The sequence below is a fragment of the Branchiostoma floridae genome, chromosome 3 (genome assembly GCF_000003815.2).
Source record: "Branchiostoma floridae strain S238N-H82 chromosome 3, Bfl_VNyyK, whole genome shotgun sequence".
NCBI lineage: Eukaryota > Metazoa > Chordata > Leptocardii > Amphioxiformes > Branchiostomatidae > Branchiostoma > Branchiostoma floridae.
In genome coordinates, this window is record NC_049981.1 from 18,762,167 (window position 1) to 18,778,953 (window position 16,787).

At 44.4% G+C, this 16,787-nt stretch overlaps 1 protein-coding gene across 1 annotated transcript in view; it reads right to left on the reverse strand.

Annotated features, from left to right (window-relative positions):
• The window catches only part of LOC118410848 (paired box protein Pax-2a-like), a gene marked incomplete in the record, with an annotated part of 75,315 nt that overhangs the window by 38,015 nt on the left and 20,513 nt on the right, over positions 1 to 16,787 (reverse strand). The window contains 2 exon segments of the mRNA XM_035812698.1: positions 10,043 to 10,240; positions 15,468 to 15,633. Of these exon segments, the coding sequence (XP_035668591.1) occupies positions 10,043 to 10,240; positions 15,468 to 15,633 (364 nt within the window).

Sequence of the window (16,787 nt, forward strand, 5' to 3'; positions counted from 1 at the left end):
ATCATTTTCAGTTGCCTACGTTAACTGATAGACCTTCGTAATAAGTTCTGATGGAAACTGAGCCGTGGTCGATAGGCCGGAGCACCACATTTCCGACAATAATTGGCCTACAAGCTGCCCTATTCCTTAGTAATTGCGGTAGGCTATCTTTGACTAGATAGCTCGGACAGATAAAAGTAAGGCGTGGCAAGACGACCCAAATATCCCCAGGTGTTACTGCAACGAGGGCGTGTCTAGTTTAACGAACAGCGAAGAATACCAGCACGACAATGTGTAATGCGTCTCTATCTCTTGTAAGACACGGGATTTAGGACGCTCTTCTACCACAATCACCGCAGCCAAATGAGACAATCTCTCTTGATCTCTTCTTAAGAACATTACATTTGGGTGTGGTCACTCGCCGTGGATGCGCATAGCTTGTTGGCATTTAAGCGGTATTAAGGCTGCATTGCTAGAGATTATTTGATGACATAAATTCGGTGTGGTCACTTCTTTTTCATATTAGAAGAGTTAAACCTTTTCGATTCTGGGCTTGTTAATCCTGAGAAAAGTCGAACACGCGACACCCTGTTTGTCCAGTGCATCTTGCGATAAAGCAGCAAACAACATCGGTCCCCTTTTTGTTTACAGTTTACCCCCAATGTAGGATCTAAACCTATTGGCCAAAGAATTACCAAATCACAGTGTATTCAAAGTCCCGGTAAACTGTTTTGGCTATGCGTTGTGCGGAATGTAAACTGGCAGACTTGCCGATCACATGAAAGGAGGGCATGTGGATCACTGTAAATAGATTCAACTTTCCTGGATTTCACATGGATGCATCTATTTTGGAAAAACTGGAGTTTTCGTCGACTTTATTGCGTTTTATAGTTGACCCTTTGTGTTCTGTGCTTTCTAATATTGCCACTATGTAAGCCCTAAGCTAATCAAAGCGCTGACAGAACTGTTTGGCTGTGTACAACTATGTCACCTGTCCTACAGAATCTAGCTACCCGTCCAGCTGATGGCGTATGACGTAGATCATGGCATTGCACTATTAGGCAGAGATTTTCTATATACCTTGCCCTCACATTCATCTATACATTATGTGTAACGTAACGAACAGTGACGTACGAATAGAAGGATGAAGTTCTTTTGAGGAACAGCCGACACAAGGCGCAGCTGAGTACTCTCCAAGCAGGGGTAAGGTTTCCAGCGTCTTTATTTCCGGATTTCTGCTCTGCGCCTTTATATTTGTCCAGCCAAAATGAAAACGTGACAAATAGAAGTCCGGACAAAAACGCCTAAAAAGGCGTAAAAAAAGCCGAGGCCTAACCTCTGCTTGGAGAGAGAAGCAGCTGAACGGTGGATCGTTTTCTACAGCTCTCGGGTCGTGTATCGCACCCCGGCCCGTGGTGGGAGTGTCCGGGCAGGTAGGGGGAGGTTGGTTCACACGTTCTTTGGTACTGGACCTGGCACGGACGTCCGCGAACCAGACACCGCCGGAGCGCCAAAAGGTTAACGGCAATGTAATTTGGCAGCGAACACTACCAAGTGTCCCCGTCTCCTACACCCGGCCGCAGTATCATATAAGATTATCTACGATTCCAACGTTTCACTTTGAACGTTAAGAACGATTTTATGCACTCTTCTGAATAACAACTTAATAATAAAAGAAGAACATTGCTAGGCGCAGGAGAAAAGTGAAAGGTTAATTGTGATGGGATTTGTCGGGATACACTGTGCGTCAGGGTGAGCTATAAAAGGTCCTACGTTGACCTGGTTTTGAGCTAGTTATTTTACGTCAGACAGAATCCGCCGACGCGAACAGAGATTTGCTACACACAGCCATGCAGCCGAACCGCTTATGAAGAAAAATGCTCGCTGTTAGGGACGGAAGACTTCCAACTCCGACCTGTCTGCCGCTTTACACTTGAAATATCTCTCCGATCTCCACCGACCGTAGATAATGGCGTCGAAATTTCCCGACGATATTCTACCCCACTTCGCGGCTCGATGGCGCCCCTGGGAAGAGATATTTTCCCAATTTCCTATAAAAGTTATTCATTCGGTTGATTCCGAGTCGTATAACCATTTCGGGCTGATGGATGGGGGAGAAATTGTCCTGTTCTTCACTCGATAATTCTGATCATTTGCTTCGATTTGTGAGGGTGGTGGTGTAAGATTGGGATTAGCCTGTAGAAATTGGCCCGGTACAACGCTTATTGCGGGCGGGCTTCTCCAGACGGTCCCCCGGGACGGACGTAGGTGGCGTCGGGTACGTCTCCTGCCTGAGACGTCGGCCTGCGTCGCGTGCGCGGACGCCTGCCATTGTTAGGGCCTGGTGCTCCGGTTACGTTTCAATCCCGGTAAAAGTGTGGCCCCCAACAATGGACGTTGTGGGCGAATTTTCACGGTGCATATGGCAGGAAAAGTGCGAGTACAAAACCCGAAGGGTTTATTTCTACGGTTTGAGCTGAACGGCGTAACTGAACAGACCATGTTTTTCCGCAGAGGTCACAAAATGGTGTAATCTCAGTATAAAAATGGAATAAAGTTGTTTAAATACAACATAGTGGAAGAATGTATCAAGGAAACATTTTGTGCAAGTCACGGGCTTCGGATTTACAACAACAGCCCTCTGAACAACCGCGCCACAAAGGATCACAAAACGTCAGAGAAAAAGGTCTTTCGGGTCCTTTCAGCGCTCCGACCCCGACAACCCCGCTGAAAGGACGGGCCCTCCCCTGCTACACTCGCCGCCGAACCCTCACGATGCTCTGTCTCTATTTATCTTAACGCCGCATTTAATCTATACACAAGAAACAATACATCAACTACCGGGTGTTGAAAGGCCACGCTAAGCAATATTGGACGGGTTGCCTGTTCTTTTGAGAACTACGAACGCGGAAACGCTAAGCTAACATTACGTTCAACAACACAAGACATAAACTAGCTGGCTCTAAGGACCCGGAAAAAAAAAACACAATCACTGATCCTCATTTTTCACACGTAATAAAATCCCACATTTTCATGACATTGTCCACGAAACATACTATTACTGTTGGTTTCTATCGCCCGTTTTTTCCATCCACTTACAGCTGCACATAGCAGGAATGAATAAAACATATCGAGAACCGCCCGTCCTTTTTCCATCACTTTCCCGGGTAATAAAAGAAACGAGGAGGGAGAAAACGGCGGAGATTATCGCGGTTTTAATGACATTTTGATGTTACAGTAGCTGTGCCACTACAATTAGGCATGTCCAAAACGTTTTCCTCACCTTGAAATATTACCCTGCATATAGATCGAATATCATCATGAACTCAAATAGTCTATTAATACTTGGTTATACCTTAAATTGAAATCGATATGCGTTAATAAGTACAAGGTTGGTCTATATAAATCAATAGTTTAGACATGCTAGATTTAACTATAAACAATACTAATATTTTCGGTATCCCTGCCTGTATTGATTTGACGAGAACTGTGTGGGTTTTCTCCGGAGAGGTCTGGGCATGAAAAACGAACCAAGCATCTTTGAACTTTGCATCCTTTAACAGAATGGTTCCAGCCATTGGTTAGCTGCGTAAATTGGGCGTTAAGCACGGCCAATCTAACTAACCCTTTCATCCTAACCTTCAAAACGCAGCAACCGTCACTCAGTGACAAGTACATCTTTGAACAACTTACGATTGATAACATTTTTACTCGTACGTCGCCTCTTCTGTTTCATGTATTGTGAAGAATATCACTTCCCTTGGCTGTTTGGTAGAAAAGAATGGGCGTTTCAAGAGGAGGAAAAAAACGCATGGCTGTTCGAAGAGGCTGGGTCGTTTAACTCAAAGTCTTTGAAGACTCCGGCTGAATAGAGTATAGAGCTACGGCATACACACCGAGTTAACCTTACGACACAGGGTCTCCAACCCCCAAGACTTCACAAATTTTCATGTCGTATCCTTCTGCCTTTGAACAAGCCTTTTGATGAATAAATGGCCCTGACATGGCTACATTCACCATTCTGCTTTTTGCCTCGTCAAGGACATCTAAAATTTAAGAATGAAGTCAGGAAAAGGGCAAAACATTTATATCTCCGGTTGCGTAGCGGAGAAACCTGCCTTACATATTTCATCAGGCTCATAACCTCGTATTTGTGGAGGAAATAATACAAATTGCGGGTATCAGTTTTGAATATTCGGATGAATATTGGTCGTACATCAAGACTAGCAGAACGTGACTGTGGCGGCATTGAAGGGGAGGTGCCGCAACGGGCCGTCAGACTGTAGGGCCGGGCCGTCTGTCACACACGGACCTCGTCTCAGCAGCACCAGGTATTCCAAAACAAAGTCATTTTCAACAACATACACATTAGCCTCATCTACTCTATCAATTATTCTTTCATCAGGTCTGAACCATGATTTTTATAACAATAGAAAATAAAAACCTCGGATTTTGTTACAGATGGCCCGGGGCAAGACGGAATCTTTATAATCATCCCCTATGAGACTTTTAGTTTTTGATTACTTTTGCACTGTTGTGGCCCGAAGTAGGGCATTACAGTTCAATTTAGGTTCCCGTTGGTAAAAGGAATAATGCCAGGTTCTCTGAGTATAACCAAGCGCCACTCTGATAGTAATAATACTACGTGACCCTCTGCGCACAGGGACCGAGCCTACAAAGTCGGGGCTGCGGCTTAGGAGACCTTGCCAACACGACTTTCGATAAATGGGAAGATAAATTCTCCCGCCCCGACGTTTGATGCCTTTGAATCAGCAATTCCGCGAATGTGGTGCTCACTTTTGATACATCCCATTCCGAGAGTGTTGACACGGGCTGTCCGAGGTCGAGACTTGATGGAGGCGCGGATTGTGCGAACCACACTTACATTTTCTCTAATAATTCCTGACGCCGGGGCGCGATGTCTGCGCTAACAGCCACTCATCTGACGCTTAGGCCATTACTGGCATTAGAGTGCGCGCGAAAAGATATGGAAACTTTTCATTTCGCCTTGTATCAAAGTGGCCGCGGCCGAAATCAAAGCTAGCGTGATTCCTCAAGCGCTGCAGAACTTCAAGTTTAAATGGACTGCGGTTTGGAGATGCTCTTCTGCTTTCATCATGACAGTCCACGAGAGAGAAGATAGGATGCACTCTGCTTACAGTGGTGTGGGCGTGCGACGTAAAGCACTTCATAGATATATTTTTTCCTGACTTATATCGAAATAAGTATTGTACAAAGAATACTTTTATCGAACAAATACACCAAACGAATTAAGTTACCAACCGAACGAATGGTGACTGAAAAAAATAATTCCAGATGTTTACCAATCTTGAGTGAATTCCATTTCCCTACCATCAGGAATCGAACTCTTAAGTACTATGTAAAAATCCTGGTATCATTTCTGTGGCAGATTACAAAATAAATCCACCTGCACGTAATGAAGACTCCAACAATTTAGAATGACGTGCGCAATTTTATCACGGGGAAGTACATACACTGTACTGTAATCCTGGCAATAATGCTAACATATTGAATTTCTCTCTATCAATGTTAGAGAGAGTGTTTCTAGTTCTACCTCACAGCTTACGGGCTCCTGAAGGCGATTACAGCAAAGGCAAGCTTTCCTTTCGTCTGATCTGTGCGCTGACAAATTTCCGGAGAAGTTTATCATATTTGGCTGAATGCGATCTACCTGTATCTGAGCCGGATGTTAATGCGAGCAATCCCCAGCGGTACCTACATGGACAGTAATCGCTATCCCTACCAATCCCTAAGTTGTAAGTTGGGGCTTAGGGTCTCAGAACCTTAATAAAAATCCATTACTGTGGCTTGGATAGGAATGCTGTCGACGTATCAGAACCGCCTACCTGGGATTTGATGGCGACGACTGAGTAGGATATCGTCCGACTGATAACTGACATATTGAGAGATATCAGAAATTCTGTCTGAGAACTTAAGTTAACTTTGTCCGGACAAAAATGCACACAATATTTAATGTACCTTCGGATCAAACTTTTCTCGTGGCAAGTCTGCACGTTTATTGGTGTACTTTATATTTTCCACATTTTACGAGATTTTTATTGCTCCTTGGTGGTCGAAACAGAGATAGACACTCTGATTGAATCGAGATACCTAAAACAACTAACCATAATTCAGTTTACGGTCTGGGAGCAAAATTTCTCACTCCTGTAGTAGCTGGAGTATCGATTTATTGATACGTGACGTCACGAATGGCTTTCCCTGAGGTCAAAGTTAACAGATACACTGGCCAAAACAAAGTAAAAGTCACATTGTTTGTCAAAATAATGTGTTTTGAAGATGATATCCTGGTTTGCATTTTTCCTGCCCAATCTTACATCTCCAGACGGTACCGACATCTGTCAACACCTGTCTGAAGACACAGGTGGCCCACCTGTCCGGACGTCCACATCAAAGGACCCGCCAAGGAGATAACCAGCTCCTCCTGAGAACCTGGCCCGTCCTTCAGACCCAGATGGCGCGCTGTTGTCAAAATAAGGCGGGTAATGCTTTCTTATGGCCGCGGGGCTGGGGAGTGGGCACGGTAGGAAGGGCGCGGGCAGTGTACACAACAAAAGCAAGCTTCGAAGAAAAACAAAAATGCATACCTTTCGATCCCTTTTAGCAAACCAGAAATTTTCGAAGGACTTTCGAAACAATACTAAGATACAGGAAGTTTACCGGTTAAACAATCAGTCGTAAAGCACGTTTCTTCTTTGACCGTCCAGCGCGGGCCTTTTCAGCTCCGGTGTTTACGGATATCGGATGAGAAGGAAATGTGTTTTGTACCGACAGTTGCAGCTATACTAACGTTACGTCCCAAGGTGTTCCAGTGAGATTCTAGGAAAGCGGCTATGAGCATCACCTTGTTTATCGTAGATAAGATCTCTGGAGACTAGAAAAGACTAGAATTTCTGTCAGACGTCAGTAAAATAAACATTCTCCAGGGAACGTCAGTGTACTTTTCTCCTTCTTGAACAAATGAATCATTGAGTATTTTCAATTAAAAGATACATCAAGTGACATTTCAATCCTTAGTCATCAAACGCATGTATCTACGTTTTCATATTCAATAGACTTCAAATTTTGGCGACGGTAATTACGATGGTATAAGATTCACCGAATGATCCTTATTATTCATATTTTCATTATTTCATTATTTTTGCAACAGTGTTGTAATGGCGTGTGTTGTAATGTATGTGACTATGATAGGATGCTTTTGAATAAGAAATCCTGGCAAGACTGTCAAACTCAAGGAGACTTGTCAACCTGAAGGAAAGGTTCTTTCTATTCAATGAAAGATTGCGGACTGTTCCATATTCAGATCGAGGGGTGTTCCATGTAAACGTAATAATCTATTGTGTTTTGTTGTCATTTCAAGTTATATCAATTTCCCTATATTCTAACTACTTCAAATAGAAATATCAGGATATATCTTGTTTCTTATTGCTAATTTTAGGCTTACTGTGGTACGATGCTGGATGTATATACCCCCTGTCAGCTATAGAATAATTGGCTGTTCCGATCATAAACCATGCCTTTAGATGGGGCCATAAAATTAACAACCTCTCCAGTTACTTTGTACTAAATCTTGATCACCAACTGTTTGGAGCTTTTAGCAATTAAAACGCATTGAAGAGTACATCTGGCCTTCCTTAAGAAAATCAGATCATGCCTTCCAGCATTACATGTGTAATCTCTTAGATAATGGTGCTGTTTCTCTTCAAGTGATTGTCACAATTAGGCCAATATTAGCGCCTTGGATGATACGACAGTCTAGTTTTGGTTTCTGTGGAAATGCGAAGCCTATTATACCTGGAGGACAGAGAGCATCTGGGCCCTGAACGGCCCTGTCCTGTACCCATCTATCTTCTCCACCCATTTTGCTACCAGACGATTATAAATCTCTTAGTCTTGGCGGATAATGTTAGCCTTGCGTGGCCTATTGATCCTCCACTTCCCATAGATACCAAGGACGAAAACCTGCGGGGCACAACCAACACAACATCATCGGAATATCCACCGATCCTGATCTTTTCGAAAGAACAGTTGGAAAATAAAAATTAACCTAAATTCATCAGTACTAGTAGTATTAGTTTGTACAGTTTCACTGATGATAATGTAAACACTAGTGAAAAGGTGCATTTCCAATGCAAGGTGGAGGTTTTAGTAGTTAAGAAAATGCCGAACAAATGAAGTATTTCCGCAGTGCGGGGCATGTTTAAGTTCATGTGTAGGGGCCTTCGGGCCGCCCCGGGTGGATGTAGTAGGAGGGTAATCAAGGCCAACATCTCGCACAAGATCCGGTACCAGCACCGCCAAGGTTACCGCTATGGGGGTGGCACAGTTACATACAGGAAGTTTTGGCCCAAACGCTTGTTAACACATGTAAAATTCTGTGGCTTTGGTTGCACATGGGGCAGTTTTGTACCGTGATTGCGTGAGAGGGAGAGAAACTTAAATCATAACACAATCGGCATGAGAATTGGGGGAATGCCGACAGAACGCGGAGGGTGATCGAGCCACGAGGATTTGTTTCCCATACCTGTTGATGTTAATAGAGACTTTGCATTAGGGCAACTTACAGTTGATAGGTTTTTAACAGTTATAAGACATCAGAAGCATTGCTACTTGTTTCACATCTCCAGTTAAATTTCGGTATCCAAAACGAACACAAGAGCTCAAGAATCGAGAGCCGAGCGAGATACCGAAAGACTGGAATCTAGGTCGCGCATTGGTAATGATGAATAATACAATATTTACAACTTGCCTGATATACCCTTGGTACTACAATACGTGTTGTTATCTACATACACGTGTTTCCAAAAATCAAGCCACCTCATGCATCTGAGCATCTGTCATGCGTATATAGAGATGATTTTGACAGCTTGAAAGGCAAAAATGCTTGGAATTCCGTTTGGATGTTTAGAAAATATGATAGCTTCCTAAAGCATTGAAAGCGGGATACTGCCTAACCGTTTCTGGCGTCTTTTACGTCTCATATTTGCCAACTGAAAAGCTTCCCGCGTTCCCTGATAAGATCCCGTTCTTGTACCTTATGGTCTTTAACTGAAGCTTGTAGCCGCGTTGCGATCTACGTTTGTTGTACCTTCAGGCGAAGAACGGTGGGTCGCCATTTCCCTCCACGTGCGAGGGAACGGCGCAGTCGGTATGAGCGGGATGCTTCTATCTTATCTATACACCGATTCCACGCGAACGGGAGATGTCCTGTACTATACAAGACCGGAGTGATAATACCTGCTTATTAAGCTAGTAATGACGCTGAATTTTTGCGTTCTTTGGCACCGTTTGCACGGGCAATGCGCCGTAGATTTGTTGTATGCACTGAATGTGATCCAGAAACCACCTTGTCCCCATCTACTAAATATCTTCTTATTCAAGTATTTACGCGAACAGTCGTCCACGCAAAAACTATAGGAATTACACAGCAAAAGGGTACTGGATTAGACCTAGTTCTGATTAAGCTAAAATGTATCAGAATTTTTTTCTAACCTCTAACGTGCAACCAAAATATTATTTCTATTTGTTGGTGATCCTTGCTAAGAGCCTAAACGCTTAAAGTATATCCATGCACTCTGTAACAACGTATTTACCTTGATGTTATATGTACCTTATCTGCGGCACGATCTGATATGGGAATATGAGGTAACACATGAGCTATGATGTTGTCAGTGCGACGCCTTCAGCGCATATGCTGTTATTTCTGATTCCATGATAAGGACTGTACTCACAGTGTACATGTAGCAACACCTGCGATTATCATGTGGGTATGCGTGTGTGTGTGTGTGTGTGTGTGTGTGTGTGTGTGTGTGTGTGTGCGTGTGTGTGTTTGTGTGTGTGTGAGTGTATCATGTATTGCCTTTTTCTCAGTAAAATTCAATCGGTAGTCCGTGTTGTTGTGGCCAAATTTCTACGAGAAATACATTCATGTATATAGAGACTTCTCTGGTTCAATTCTAGCACATAAAGTGTATTCTATCTAATGTGAGTATAACGCAAATGTGTGCGTCGTCTGCCTCCGTACCTGTTTATAGAGCTGACACTGGGAACTGTGTCGTTGTCACAAATGCCTTCCGCCAGTAGCCTGTCTCTGATCTCCCATGCGAACATGGTGGGGTTCTGTCGCTTGTACTCGGCAATCTTTTCAACAACCTTCGGAGTCGCCACCTTAGGTTTGGAGCCTCCGATAACACCCGGCTTGATTGAGCCTGTCTCATAGTACCTGTTAGAAGAGAAGAACATGTCTGTTTGTGGTGCAAAAGCAACGATACTGATATGCTGGTTTCATACTGTTAATCCAGAAGAAAGTAGATATTTTTACTGAGCTTTAAATAAGACATATACTGGGATAAAAACTGGAGTTTGATGGGAGAATATCTATCTAGATAAGCCCTGTGGTCGCGTTACCTGATTCTGGGTTGTTTACATTTCTGTTTGCCTTTCATTGTTAGAATACATACAGCAAAGTGGAAGACAAAGAAACAGAAGTTTGCGACAAGTACTCATAACGTTATATCTGTTCTCTTGCAGTTCGAGCATCACCAATCATATGTTAGATATTTCTGTACTCGAGTGCACTTGAGCCGGAGAGACCGGTATTTTCAGCTTGATCGACTCAATCTGGCTTTTCCTCGGGGTAGGAAACCTATCTTCCCCACAAATAAGTTTCTATTTTCCATTTTACGCTCAGAAAGTCGGACGACATTGAAATCCTTCCCTCAGAAGTCTGCAGACCGACCAGACAAGGTTTTGGACGGTAATGCACCGTTGCCATGGCAACTCCCGTCCGTGACGCCGAGGTATGACACAGTTGACATAGCCCGGGACCCGAACTAAGGAAACGACATGAAAAATGTACGCAAATAAAAAGGAAAGACGTCCTTTCTTCATTCGTCATTTTGTGCTTGGATGAGTGCTACTTCAGCGGATAGAAAGAAGCACTCAATCGTTGCGAAGCCCGGCCTCTTGGCTTGATCCAACTGTCTTCTTCCCTCCCAAAACCCCCTTGGGTACAGCACTTATGGCTCGCGTCCCGCTAAATGGATACAGAAGTTTCCTATCTGTGCATTTGTTGTCCTATCTTCAAGGTTTCTTGGCATCTCTTCAAGCAGATCCTAGGATGGAGCGGCCTTATTCGGAGACGGGATGTCGCGGTGTCCCAGCCTACCCATGTGTCAGTGTCATTTCGCTATGGGACTCCTCAAATACAGGTATAAACCAGGTGACACAAAGGTGGGGGACTCAGACACAGGGCAGGGATACGACAGTATATCTTACGTGATTATGAAAGATGATGGGTAAAAGTTTTCATATAGTTTGTCTCGACCATTTGTTCGAAGTGGGAAGCAGAAACAGGGACAGTGACCCTTGTCTATACAATCAGTCAAAACGTTGCCATGTCGTTTTCTTTGCCGTAAGTACTAGTATAAAAGGGAATAAGTTTGTATTGGGGGTTGTTAACCACAACTTGTACACAAACCACCGACTTTTCAGTGTCTACAGCTAGCGTTTACAAAGAGACAACGAATACACATTTCTTTGAGAACTTGTGCATTTGCATTGCTCTGGTCGTGTGATTATTTTCCTGGCTTCACAAACGTAACTGTTGCTATTCCTGTACAAAACCAAAAAGATTATCATTGCCCCGTGAAACGTGCAGAATGTGGCCCTTGGCTGTTTCCCTGCCACACTTACCGCGTGCCACCTCACGTCTCTGTACAACCAAGTACCACGGTGTTATCCCCCTCCGAGGGGTGTGTCTTCATTTCAGCGGCATCTCTCCCACAACACAGCCATTTAATACCAGTACAAAGGCCACGGTTTGTTTCATGTTCAAGCGCAAACAAAATTTCCTTAATCCCCCATGTTTGGTCTCTGTGGACGCTTCCATTCGGGGCACACACAAGATCATGTAGGAAAACAAAACCGGGGGCAGCCGAGAAGGGAGGTTAGGGGATCGGGTTTGTTATGCTACCGCCAGGGTGCCTCTGTCCCTCGCCACGCGCCCAGCTGACCGAGTTTATTCACACAACCAGTGGGAAGTCTGCAGCAAGCGTGGCTTCAAATTCTCCTCTTTCTCCGTTCAACGGTCTCTCCACATTTTCCTTTTTCTCAAAATAGACATCTATTCGGATGACAATTTAACAATTGATATGTCGTCTTCGATTGAATTCAATTTGCGCTGTACAAAGTAAGAAAATATTGAAATTTTCATATTTCTTTATCGTTTGATTTCTAAGTAACAGTGACAGTTCGTAGACGGGAATGTGCAGAGAGCTGCCTTAGGGACAACTCACAGCAGAAACCACCATCTCTATCGCACTCTTCAGACATGGTAGACAAGGTTAATGAAAATTATGGCTTCCTAAGAGTGCAGATATGATCATTTTTGTGCAAAAGTAGGCCCTGATAGCATCATTTTTGCGCAAATGCTTCATTCAAGGGTGAGAGATCAAAAGGCAAGGGGCCGGGGCGGCTGGTGGTTGGCGGGCGCTGTGCCTCAAGCACCCGACCGCTAGTCTCCTGATGGATTATCGGCAGGCTCGGCGACGGTCAAGAGCTACGAGTCTCTAAGCACGGGCCTACGCAAATGGGACTCAAACACACCGGCTACTCACTAAAGTGGGGTGTAAGAGCAACACAGATGAACTCTGATAGTGGGGAGACAAGCGCCAGGAGTAATGAAAATTACAGGCAAGTAAGATGGTAGACTTAAAAGGTGAGGAGATAAAATAATCATGGCAACATGCTTTTGACGAAAATGTCGGCAAATTAAAAACGTGTGTGTGTGTGTGTTTTTGACAGGAGAAGATATAGAAAAAAGAAGTGACCGAGAAGAAAGCAAGTACATGGGAACCTGTAAGAACGAACAGAGGTATGTACAGAATGGACTCACACCACAGAATAACACCACACTTTAGCATACACTCGTACACGTGTTAGCAACAGCAATACTCTGTCAGATGCAGTTGTGTACAAATGTTTTGACAACGGTATATCCCGTTAATACCATATTTATACTGCCGAGCCACCTCCCCGATTTTTTACGCTTTCTCGAGATGGCTAGCCGTTGAAATAACAACACTAACGGACTGTGAATATTCATTGACTATTGGTTCCAGCCTTCTTCTTTCTATCTATTCCTGTTCTTGGACCATTACCTTCCGCCAAGTGGCAATGGCTATTTTTGAGGGTAAATCGAGTGGTAGACACACGTAACGAGTAATCTATGTCGGTTATCCGCACCGCTGGCTACCGTGGTAAAATTTACTGATCGAAGCTTGGACTAATCCTCGCCCGATACCCCAAATCAACCCGCAGATGCCGCTAGATAACATATATCCATTTTGTCCGATCCACTAACACGGAGGCATGGAGTGTACCTAGGTGTGCACAAGTGTGTGTGCTCTCCTTCTCTCTCCACTACCGGTAATTGGCGGGCCTACTTGCCACTGAATGCAGACTCAATTGTGATTGCTATCTCCGATGGGACAGAAAAGGCTGTAGTATTCATTTGGTACCCACAATGCCATTAGAAACCCCGGCTTAACTAAACGAAGCAGAGCCGAGAAGGGACCCAAAGCTCGCCACCTGCTCGCTGTGCAAACCTTCAGCACAAAGCAGTGGGAGTAGAAAGGCAAATGTTGACGATAGACGTTAGCCAGACACACTTGCCTCTTTATTTTCCAATTAACGGCGATTCTCCAGAAACATTTCAATGGCTTCCTGTGGTCACAAACAAACAACTGGGCACGCGTGAGGAGGGGTGAAAAAAACCTCACCGCCTCCTCGCCCGCGGGTTTGCCGCTACATTAACAAGGTGTTAGAATCAACGCTTCGGATGATTTAATCTGCTCGTATACCTGCCCTGTCAACAAATGCTTTGAAGTTTCATGCGCCAACCAACCGTACAACGTCTTTTCATTCCACAAATTTAGAGCCCTTCTCTAACTCTATCTCAAATGGTTGTAAGATCATCGCAACTCTAATCTTGCTCGACGGATAGTTTATTTCTGTTTGGATCACAGCTTTACAACCTTACTACGGATTTTGCATGTATGGCTGCATTTACTGGAATCACAACTCGGTTGAGTTCAACGCGTGAAAAACTCCAAACGGCACGTTTCTTAGAAATACGTACCGCTTGAACCTCCGGTCTAAACCCCCAAGTGCGCGACCATAGCCAAATTCATCAACCCTGGGCCGCCGACAGGGAAAAGACCGCACGGATAGAAAACATGCCCCGTTCCCTATCATTATACAATTCTTGCCCACTCAAGGTAAATCGCTTGTATATCATTATATCGTTATAGCCCGAAGTGATGACATAGGGCGGCCCGAATATGTTGGTGGTGAGAGCGCGCGGTTTTACTACACCCATTCGCACATGGTGCTCACGCCGCCGGCTTCACCGCGATATTACAACGAAAGCTAAACAGAAAACTCGTCTTTCGCCGACCTACATTTCCTCAAAATCATAGGTACGTCACCGAGATGTGTTCATCGCTTTGATAGAATTTTTTCAGCCTTGAGTCTATAGTTTTACCATTCAGAAAGGGCACTGCTCCATATCGACATTTCATATATCACCTTGACAGCTATAATATACGGTTTGGTATAACCTACAACCGCGAACAGATGTCTGGATATACTCAAGCCTGTAATTTTGGGTGAATTTCAGGAAATGGCTTCATAATTTCAATACAATTCGTATATAATCAAGAGTCGATGGAAGTGAAAGTAGATCTCTATCCACGCATAGCAATGTATGTGCGTGCGGTGTAATATTGACTTTCACTTGTTTCATAAACAACACTTTACAATATAAATCCTAACACGTTCATGCAGGCAAAACCTTTAGAACTGATGGGTTTTGGATTAAAGACAGGTAAACAGAATTAGATAAAAAAAATTTGAACTCGGGGAAGAGGGTTTTTGTCCTTACAAACCGTTCACTTTATATCTTATTCTAAATTGAGCGAAAATATAGACGTTTGGATATTACTAGAAAATGACATCTTCGCGCTCCAACATTTGATCATTGACTTGGAGAAAAATAAACAGTTTACACAAATATATGTATGTTAAGCCGTTTCGAACCGTGATAGAATTAAATTACTCTTAGGAGAAGTGTTACAGATTCTTGTTAACCTTAAAATATACGTAGGCTGTTTTTATGAGACATTCTAGGAAATGTACACATTCCCGTACAAGTTCGGACTTAGAAGATGTTATCTCAAATGATCCTGTTATTGCTAAACCAATTTTACGACGGTTTGGGGTATCAGTATCTGTAAAAACCGTATGCATTGATTGTGGCAATATCAGCAGTAACCATCAGCAAAATCATAATATGGGAGTCATTGTATGTTGTATTCTAGGGCATGTTAAGCTTGCCCCTAGCCTGATAAGGACTATTGTGTAATCGTGTGAAATGAAAATGCGCTTACCTTCGTAAAATCTTACTGACACAGCCGTGGGACACTCGTAGTTGGCGGGAGATGTCGCAGGGACGCACTCCCTGGTGCGCCAGCTCGACGATGCGGTGCCGAACCACATCAGGGAGCGGGCGGCCGTTGACGTAGACGCCGCCGAGCTGGTTCACTCCACCGTGACCTGCACGGGAAACAAACGGGGAGAGGTTTCATCACACAGTGTGTGAGCTCCGCCTGTCGTGTGTGTGAGGGGGCTCGTGTCGTGTCAGCGCGGATTTCTCTGCTCTGTTGGCTTGTGTAGAAGCTACTGAATCGCGCACTCAAGGAGTAGGACCTAGGAGGAGGTGGAGAAGCTATGCCAATTGTAACGTCTCAAGCTCACCTAACGTGGCGAACCTCTCTCGCTCAATCCCCAACCATGACATGCCGCCAACTGAGCGGTTCGCCCCTCCTTGTAGCCCACTAGGGTGGGGAAGCCTTGACAAGCAGACCTCGGGCAGGTTTGGTCCTGTGACACGTGGAGATGTACACTGATAGTGTGGACTTCCTCTTGTTTTCTCTAGCTGCCGAATCCCGTCTAGCTCCCTCCCCCACACAGACCTCTTTGACCCGATAAGATGATAGAAGCAACGTTGCCAACATTGAAAAACTGGACCTGAAAGGATGGCCTTGATTTGGACCCCAGTTTTTAATTTCGCTCGACAAGGTGAGAGAAAAGAAGGCTATCCCGCGAGGATCACGCTTGTTAATCCTCAAACTGCGTCGATGCCGGTTGCTGCGGCCTGCCGTCCCGGTGTTGTTCCGTACGGGACTTACCATCACCAACAACACAAGTACGGCAAGAGCAGCGAGGCTGACTTCATCATACCTTCTACACTCATCTTAGCTACCAAATGTTTTTGTCGTGTTGAATCGAATTTGACGCAAAAATGGAGGACAACACAAGCCGCCTGTGGAGGAAACCCTAAACTGGTCCTAATAAGCAAAACTGTCGGGGTCTGATGAGGAATAGGGCCCGGGAGCCCCGACTTTAGGTCGGCCGAATCTCGGAGGGAATACCCCGCTCTGTTCCTCTATTATGAACTCGATATTCGTAATAAAAGCCGCACAATGCCTTCTCTTTTGCTATGCGCACGGCAACAAAGGCCGAGTCCGTTATTACAAGATGATTATTGGAAAGACCCAAGCCGGGAGAATAGAACTTTTCTCCGCTGACAGATTGGCGGAGTCTCTAAAAGCTTGGCCTGCCGAGCCCTAGTGGTAAACTTCCTCCTCTAAACAAATGCGACAGCGGGAACAAAACGCCATTGGACAACAAAATATCGTTCTAAACCA